General features: G+C 53.9%; 1 protein-coding gene across 1 annotated transcript; it reads left to right on the top strand.

Annotated features, from left to right (window-relative positions):
* Window positions 1-1,630: 1,630 nt before the first annotated feature.
* Window positions 1,631-6,259, top strand: GFRA4 (GDNF family receptor alpha 4). The gene is made up of 6 exons (XM_033094567.1): window positions 1,631-1,753; window positions 3,458-3,987; window positions 4,078-4,187; window positions 4,279-4,503; window positions 5,177-5,268; window positions 5,443-6,259. Exons 1-6 carry the CDS (start codon window positions 1,631-1,633, stop codon window positions 5,521-5,523), a joined length of 1,161 nt encoding a protein of 386 aa, XP_032950458.1. The 3' UTR covers window positions 5,524-6,259.
* Window positions 6,260-9,312: the final 3,053 nt, after the last annotated feature.

Below are 9,312 nucleotides of genomic sequence, written 5' to 3'. Positions count from 1 at the left end.
AAGAGTTGCTGAGTGACCTTCTGTATCAGCCAGCTGTTGCTGTGTTACAAAACTCCCCCAAAACTTAGTAGGTTAATTCTGTGACTTGGCAAATTAGGTTGAACACAGCTATGGTTCGACTGGTCTCAGCTCAGCTCACTTACATGTTTGTTGTCAACCGCTGGTCTGCTTCTGGGGTTGGCTGGCTGTTGGCTGGGGTGATGGGGATGGATGGACTGTGTACCTCTCATTTTTCAGCAGGCTAGCCCAGGCTTGTTCACATGACAGCTGGGGAGGGTTCTAAGAGAGCAGGATCAGGATTAGGACGAGGTAAGTGTACCCACTTACCTTGGGCACAAAAAAAAATATCAAGTAATATTTTTAAAATATCACAATTGCCAAAAATCCATGATGAACAAAATATCAAAATTTTAAGTCAAGATAGGATCAGTAAGAATGCCATGCCAAGCCATGTGGGAACCAGAAGCAAAAGGAAAAATCAGTAATTGTGATCCTGAGGCAAGTGCCTCTCTCACTTCATCCTGTAAGACTGTAAATGGAAGTTTGCAAGGCTTCTTGAGATCCCATGACTGGCACGTTACTTCCATGACACTCTATTGGCCTAAGCAAGTCATGGGGCCAGTCACCAGTTCCCAGGGACTGAGGAAAAATTTCCACCTCTTAATGGGAGGAACACCAAAACCATAATTCAGAGCGTGTGGAGTTGAGAATTTTTGCAATCACCCACTCCTTCCATTGGCAGCTGAGAAGAGGCATCTCCCCCACCCCGCCCCTCCCCCGCCCCCAGCTCAGGCTTCCTTTCACTCCACCAGCCCAAGGGGCTGAATGAGACTGTTTTCTATAGCCCCCTCCTGTGTTCATTGTACCTATGGAATTTTGATTTATAGAGAGGACTAAGTGATGACACAGAGAGGTTAATGCCGTTGAAAGAAGTTTTATCACTTACAGTCCCCGAGAGAAGGGGGCATGGAGGGCCCTATGGGGAAGCACCAGGTTTGTAAGGAAAGACTGAGGAACTACCACACATCGGAGGCAACTAAGGCAACATGACAACTAAGTGCAATGTGGGATTGGATCTTGGAACAGAGAAGGGGACATTGGTGGAAAAACGGGGGAAATTCAAAATGGTCTGTAGTTCATTGTATTGTACCAATGTAATTTCCTAGTTTGACAATTGTATTATGATTACATAAGATGTGAACATTGGGGCAAGCTGGATGAAGGGCATAAAGGGAACACTAACATTTTTGTATCTTTTCTGCAAGTCTAAAATTAGTTAACAAAAAGTTAAAAATAAAACTATAAAAGAAGGTTGTTTCATAAAGTTAATAGTTTAGCATGGGAGAGACAAGGTCTCCTGGGGTAGTTGTGTGGGTGGTGCTTTGACCGGGGAGGGTGCAGCGGAGTCCATCTAGACACATTAAGGCTCCTGGATCTACCCCAAAGCGCAGCTTGGGGTGGGGACTCAGTGGGGGCGGGAGTCATGCAAAGGCTCCTCCCGGCGGGAGTGCTCTTGTCGGTGCAGGTGCCTGGGTTTCCACCCGCTCCGGCTCAGGCTGCACTGGAAAGAAGACACCTGTCCCACTGGGGTTCTGCCTGGCACTGTCCTCTCCTCTGTCTGCAGGCCGGCATGGCCCAGTGCGTGGGGCCCACAATTCTGCTGCTGCTGCTGCTATGGCTGCTTCCGAGTGAGTGGCTGTCTTTCTCAGGACCCCGGAACCTGGCCTCTCTGTCCCAGACCCTCAGGGACAGGGTAGGAGGGCAAGAAGGTGATTCCAGGAAAAGCTGGAAGGAAGGAAGGAGGGTTGGCAAGAGACTTGTGCTCTGTCTCCTCCGCAGTGCGCTTTTCATCCTGCCTCTTGTCTTCGGTTCTATGGAACCGCCCCTTTCTCAAGTCCCATCTTGTTACTCCTGCCCCAGGAACTTCCTTTTTCCTATTGCCTCCCCTCTCCCACCTCTCTTACCCTTCCTCCAGCCCCAGCCCTCCACCTTCAGTCTTAGGGCTTCGTACTGATTCCTTGCCCAGCATCTTCCGTGTCTCCATGCCACGCACCTGCTCAGACTGCCCCTTCACCACCTCCATGGTAGAGGGAGGGCACATTTTACCAGGTGGGATGGGGAGAATGGAATCATGCAAAGGTTTAAGGCAGAGGAAATCCTGGAGCTGAGATGTGCTGTTTTGAGGTAAGGGTGTTCCTGGCAGAGGGAGACAGGTAAGCAAATGAGCAGAGGTGGGACCAAGACCCGAGGGGACACTAGCTGCTGATGTGTATGGCTAAGCCCTGGGAAGTGAGGGGCTTGGCTGGGAGAGAAGAGCAAAGTTTGTCTGCTGCTCTGTCTGTCTTGGAGAGGAAGGGGAGGAGAGGAGAGAGGAAGGGAGGGCTCACCCCTCTCCTGCTCATTGCTAGTCCTTAGTGTCTGTTTGTCCTTCCTGCAGAGCAGAGGGCACTGAAGCCACTGCAAGAATTACCATGGCCCCCACCATCCAATCCATGGCCTCCCAAAGAGGTGGCCAATGCCAGAAAGGGCCCTGTTCCCAGTCCTGAGGCAGGAGACACCTCTCCCCGACCCCTACATACACACATACACAGTGAGGTGGGTGCCGGGCCACGCTGGGAACCTTCCCTCAGATGGCCCTGCCAGGATGCTTTTTGCCTGAGTGAGATGCTCCCAGGGGTTCTGAGAGCATGAAGCCAAAGGGTAGTAGCCTGGTTTGGTGACTTAGGTCCTAGGAAGGGGATGCCAAGTCTCAACCTCTGGAGACCTTGGCTTGGCTGTATTTAGATGTGGCCTGTGGCACGTTTTGAGCTCACCCTCTGCCTAACCAACCCCTTGTGTGTGACTCTGTTGTGCCAGGTACACTCTGCCCCCATCTCTGACCTGTGGCTCAGAATAGAGTTAGGTGGCCTGCCAGGAGGGACTTCTCTGGAATCCACATGGTGGCAGCCAGGCCTAAAAGGGCCCTCAAGTGCCAGAGCCCTTTCTGGAATCCCTCTTTCCCTGGCTGGCGGAGGGTGGAGGAACCAGGAAGAAGCCAGAGTCCAAAAGGGGCAGCACCGGTTAGACTGCCAGAAGGGAGCACTAGAAGGGAATGGAGCGGGAGGACGCTGGAGTAGGAAGCAGGAGGAGTTGCGGGGGTTAGGAGGAAGGGAGAACCAGAACTCTATAGACTCGAGGTATCTAAGGAGGATGGAGGAGGAAGGGAAAGGAAGAAAGCTTAGCGTGCCAGAGAGAGGAGGAGGAGTGGCCACTGTCCTCAAGGCCATTTCTCATAAGTCTCCATTAGCCAGGTCCCCAGAAGCCTTGTTTCCCACCTCAGGGGGACCCCATGAGAGCAGGTGGAACCCCGCGGACCTCTCTTTGGATGGGTGTGGCCGTTCTGGGGGACGGGTGGTGCCTGGGGAGGATGGGCTTCAGCCTCTGGGGGAGCCTCGTGTGCCCCATCCATCCCTGACGTGCTGCAGTAATCCCCAGAGCCCACGGCCGCCCCTCTCTGCGACGGAAGGCGGGCCAGTGCCAGTCGTTCACGTCTTTGAGCCACACTCTGTCCCCCTCGGGTTTTGAGCGCCCTGCATCTTCGGAGGGCAGAGCCGGGGATGAAGTGTGCCCCCCGAGAACTGCAGTCTGCACCCCTCCACCAGGGTGGTCGAGCTCAGCCGCACAGAACCGATGCGTGGACGCGGCCGAGGCATGCACGGCGGACACGCGGTGCCAGCGGTTGCGCACAGAGTACGTGGCGCAGTGTCTGGGTCCGGCCCCGCCTGGGGGTTGCGCCCGCACCCGCTGCCGCCGCGCCCTGCGCCGCTTCTTCGCACGCGGGCCGCCGGCGCTCACCCACGCGCTGCTCTTCTGCCCGTGCGGCAGCCCCGCGTGCGCGGAGCGCCGGCGCCAGACCTTCGTGCCCGCCTGTGCCTTCTCCGGGCCCGGCCCCGCGCCGCCCTCCTGCCTCGCGCCCTTAGACGCCTGCGAGCACAGCCGGGTCTGCAGGTGCGGGCGCGAGCTGGACCGGAGTGGGAGGGTCTGGCGGGGCTGGGCGGGGCCACCTATCGCCTACCGCCCTCCCACTGCACCGCGCAGGCCCCGCCTCCTGGCCTTCCAGGCCTTCTGCTCGCCTGCCCCCAGCTCCGCCGACCGCTGCCAGCCGGACCAGGCCCCTAACTGTCTGCGCGCCTACGCGGGCCTCATGGGTACGCACTGTCGGGATCCGGCGCGGGAGGGGCTCTTCCAGGTTGCCTCCGCCTGGGTGGACCGATTACTCAGTCCCCTGGGTCCCCGCAGGCACCGCCGTCACCCCCAACTACTTGGACAACGTGAGCGCACGCGTGGCGCCCTGGTGCCACTGCGGAGTCAGCGGAAACCGGCAGGAGGAGTGCGAAGCTTTCCGGGGGCTCTTTACAAGGAACCGCTGCTTGGGTGAGGGGCCGGGGCGGAGCGGGGCGGGAGTCCGGTCTGCAGTTACTGTCCCCTACCAAGCCGCTCGGCCAGCGAGAGCCCATGTTAGAGGTGAGGAAACTGACGCTTTTTGAGGCAGCTAGGTAGGCCCACTTCTCCCTCTGCTGTCCTCCTGCTCCTCTAGGAATCTGCGCCCCACTGTCTCCAGAGACCAGGTGACAGACCAAAGTTGAATCCTAGGGATGTCTAGGCTGGTGCCCCTGTGGGCAGGGATGGGGTGTCAGTTAAAACAAGTTTCCAAGGACCTGGAATGGAACTAAGGGAGACTGCGGCTTCTGCCACTTCTGAGGCGGTTCCATCCTCGAGGCACTGCCAGCTCCCCACACTGGTGATCTTGCCTTGAGGTCTGAATAGCTTGGTGGTTAGGGGGCCTGAGTTTGAAGCCCAATTCTGCCACTTACTACTTAGCTGAGAGTTGGTTAACTCCTCTAAGCAGGTGTATGTCCATGTGTACAAAAAAGGGAAGATAATTCTCACCCTCCCCTGTGAGGATAAAAGACTACAAAGTTCTTAAGGCACTCTTAGCACAGTTGCGCTTATTTTGTTATTCCTCACCCTGTACCTTCCATTCCAGAAGCCAATCCTTGCAGACATTCTATCTTCACATCCCTGCGTGGAGAGATCCCACTCAGGATGCCAGGGGTCTCTCAATTTGTCCCCAAGGAGCTGGCCCCCTGTGCTAGGGTTTCCCAGACATGCCCACCCTAGACTCCTCCCTCCATAGATGGCGCCATACAGGCCTTTGACAGCGGCTGGCCCCCAGTCCTGCAGGACCAGCTAGACTCCCACCAGGACCTTGAGCACAGACTCCTGCAGGTAGGTGCGGGAGGTGAGTAAGGGGATGGTGAGCTGACAGCCCCTGCACTACCTTCTTCCATCTTCCCATGCCAGGGGGGCCTAAATAGACATGAATGACCTGGGATGGGAGTAGAGGCAGAGAGCAGAGCTAGGCTTCTGCCTCAAGTCCACACTCTGCTCCCATATCCCAAGGTGTCCTCTGCAGACGGGCCCCTGGAGGGATGCTCCATGTTCTCCATGCTCCTTGTCCTGGCTCTCCAGCCTCTGCTCTGACTAGGACAGCAAACCTTGGACAACATAGCCAACTGTCCCACTCTGCTTGAGGCCACCTCTGTGGCCTACTGCCCTACTGAAAAGGGATTGGCTTACCTCCCAAGCTGGCTTCAGTGCTCTTGCCCAGCTGCTCTTTGCTGCTCTGGACACCCTGTGTGCCTGTCCCCTGGGGTGAGGTATGTAGGCTAGGGCCCTGACTGCAAAGCCCATGGTTTCCCTTTCAGTAGGTTTCTTGGTTGTAGGTCTCTTTCTCCACAGACCTTGAAACAGTTAGGGTCTCCTACAGGGTAGGCATGGGAGGGGGTCACCTGTGTAGCTGAGGCCTCAGTGGGGCCCCAGATCACCTAGAAAAGGTCAGAGACCATCCAACCTTCAGAATTCTAGGAGATGTTTACCAGCCTCCCAAGCATAGCATGCTGTAAAGAGTATAGCTGAACAGACTTGTAGGCAAAACCCCTTCTAACACTGCAGCCTTTCATGGCACCCTCCCAGTTAGGTACCACCCATGATGGTAGTCACCTGCACCCCATGACGAAAGTTGGCAGAGTGCTTCCCATCCAAGATATGTTGCTTGGTGGGCACCGCCTGGAGTAAGTGAGAATCCAGTCCTCTGCATTGCACTGGCCATATGGCCATTTTCCCCGTGGTTTTACCCAGCACTAAGAATGGCATCCACAGCTCAATAAATCCATGTGCACTGAGACTGGCCTTGCTTTCACTGATTTTTGTCCTAGGAGCCCATGGTGAAGCAACAGGGTGTGCCTCTGCTGGCCTGTGTGACCTCAGATGGCCTCAGAACCTCTCTGGGCTCTGTCTCCTCATCTACAGATGCTGAACTGAATCAACTCTCAGGTCCTAGTGGCAGGGACTTTGGTTGCTTTTGTCTATTCTTTCTTTCTCTGCTAGTACTCAGATAAAGAAACTACGTTTCCCAGCCTCCCTTGCAGCTAGGGGTGGTCATATGACACATTCGGGCCAGTGAGAGGAATTCACAGATGAGCCCTCCAGGAGAGCTCTTTAAATAGGAACAGACTTTCTGACTGGCCCCTTCAGCTGCTGGCCTCAACCCTCCTGTCTTCTTGCCCAGACTTCGGTGTCAATGCTGGGGAACATGGGCACCATCTTGAAAATCGAGCCACTGAGCCAGCCCCAGTTCACTTCCCTCTGGACTCTTCTTTATGTGAGAAAAATGATACCTCTAATTTGTTTAAGGCACTTTCTCCTCAGTTGTCTGTTATTTGCAGCCAAACATAGGCCCTGATTGATACACTTCCACCTCTCGGGTGCCTGGGAGCCCTGGGATCACCCACTGTACTCAGGGGAGCCCCACCTCAGTGCTTACAGAGCCCAGCCCTGACAGATACTTGAAAGAAGGGACGATGGTGGTTGTTTTTTTTATTTCCGCATATTCTACCTGCTTCTGTCCACATGGAGAGTCAATTTCTTTCCAGGAACCAAGAGAAACTTATCATAAAGGTTTTTACCAATATTCCATGCGTGTGGCCAGTGTGGACCCAATGAATGCCAAGGGCATTGTGTTAAATTGCAATTCTGTGAAGGAGTTTGGGAAGGAGAGGGCAGATCAATGGGGCCGAGGTCCTAAGCCATCCATCCTCTTCCTTCTTCCTCAAAAGCTTGGAGATTCCTGATGAATGAAGGGTTCCTGTGTCTCCAGACTGCTCCTTCTCAAACCTGGTTGAGGTTTGTTAGGGGCCATGAAACTAGTGGAAGTGGAGGCTGTTGGTGGCTTGCTCGGAGACCTCTCTGGGCCGATGCAACCCATCCCCCAGCTGCTGAATGTTGGCTGCCCCCTTCTCTAGAAGAAATGCCTGTAAGGTTATTGTGTTTCCTGACACGGACTGCTCCCAGTGACTGAGACAGGGGTACAGAGCCCTAGCCTGCGTGCCTCAGGGGGGACAATTCTGTGTGCCAGTCTCCCTCCAGAGGTGCATGCCTCATCCCAGCTGAGACCACAGCCTAGCTCAGCTCCTTCCCCTTCTTACTCCTGCCTCCGTCACTTAGAGGTTCCCCTGAGGCTACTTCCTCCAATAAATCATGGCCTGAGGAATCCCTGTCTTGGGCTCGGCTTCTGGAGAGCCTGACATGACCTAAGACACGGGTTAGGTACAAACCACACCAAAGCCTAGGCCTGGTCCTGTTCTAACCAGAAAAAGCCGCCAGCTCTGAGACTGTGTACTTAGTAACTCATACCAAACCCACCGTGTGCAGCAGCTGTCAACCAGCCTCCCAGATTCAGGCAGTACTCTCCTGATTGGAACCGAACACAAATCAAACTGGCCTGGGCATGCGAACTGAGCAATGCAAGCTTCAGGCACAGCTGTCTCCAGGGGTTTAAATGATGTCAGCCCTGCTGGTATGAGTGTGGCTTCCCTCTGCGGCTAGGCTCTCACCACCGGGTCGGTACCGTGTTTCACTGAAAATAAGACCTACCCTGAAAATAAGTCCCAGTTAAGATGGTCAGCCAGACGGACGCATGTAGTACGTTATGATGATGTTCCAGAAGATGACATGCCTGTAGTTGAATAAATGTAGATTGGATTGTTGTACATGAAAAAATAAGACAGCCCCTGAAAATACGCCCTAATGCGTCTTTTGAGCAAAAATTAATATAAGACCCGGTCTTATTTTCAGGGAAACACGGTAAGAATGCCACCAGCAGCCCTTGATCTGTGATCTCTTCTTCAAGCATTCTTAGCAGAGAAAGGCACCTCTCTTTCCCAGCATTCACGGACTGCCCCAGGCAGGACTCTAATGGGCCCAGCATGGGGTATAAGCCTCTTCAGGCGGCTTGGGGAGCGACATCAGCCCACCAAGATCACATGGAATGGGGAGGCAGTTTTCCAATGGAAAAAAGGAGGGGTGTTGGGCAGAGTGAAGCTAAGAGTCCAACCTGTTCTCACTTCATGGAGAAGGAATGTTCTTAACCACTTACACCTGCGTGGGAATGGACACCTGTAAGTGAGCTGGGGAGAGATGGTGTGTGTGTGTGTGTGTGTGTGTGTGTGTGTGTGTGTGTGTGTGTGTAGGGGGGCTGGGGGCAGGATGGGGACGTGAAAGCATCACCTTGCCATGCTCACCATGGTGGACCAAACACAGAATTAAATATCTGTTAAGTAATTTGCCTTATGTGAGTGTGTGTTAAACTCTTGTTACTCCATTTTTTTACTCAGATAATTAGAGTAAAATATAGGCATATACCTTTCAAAAGATAGAGAAGATAAAAGTGAGCAGAACCTAGTAGAAAATGGCACAGTTGTTCCATGGCAACTAGCTGTCTTCCTTCAGTATTTCTCGCCGAGCAGGCAAACTCAGGGGTTTAACCAAATGGGACCTATTTAACATCAGACAATGTGCAACAGGAAAGAGGCTTCCTTATTGGGTGCAGGGGAAAAATGGGTCTCCGTTGCCTGGCTCTCTGTTTTTCCCCAGAGTGAACATTTCACGTGGGAGGCCTCAGGCCACACAGGGCATGGACTCAGCCAGCTCTGCAGAGAGAAGCCAAGTAGAGGGACAGGCGTTGAGCCCTGCAGAGGCCACTGTCTTGCCACTCCTGGGTCAGTCGACTTTCTGAGGGTTTTGTTGCTGTAGTGGGCTGAATGGTGGTCCCAAAGATATGTCCACATCATAAGCTGTGGAACCTGTGAATGTTACCTTGTATGTAGGCAAAAGAGTGAATATTAATTACCCTACATGGCAAAATACTGGGGGGGGGGGGACAAAAAATGTATACAAGTGGACACTTTGTTTGCTCAACGTTGCTCAAGCAGT

Source organism: Rhinolophus ferrumequinum, chromosome 23 (assembly GCF_004115265.2).
Source record: "Rhinolophus ferrumequinum isolate MPI-CBG mRhiFer1 chromosome 23, mRhiFer1_v1.p, whole genome shotgun sequence".
Classification (NCBI taxonomy): domain Eukaryota; kingdom Metazoa; phylum Chordata; class Mammalia; order Chiroptera; family Rhinolophidae; genus Rhinolophus; species Rhinolophus ferrumequinum.
The sequence above is the reverse complement of the archived record's forward strand: the minus strand, read 5'-3'. Positions and strand labels throughout refer to the sequence as shown.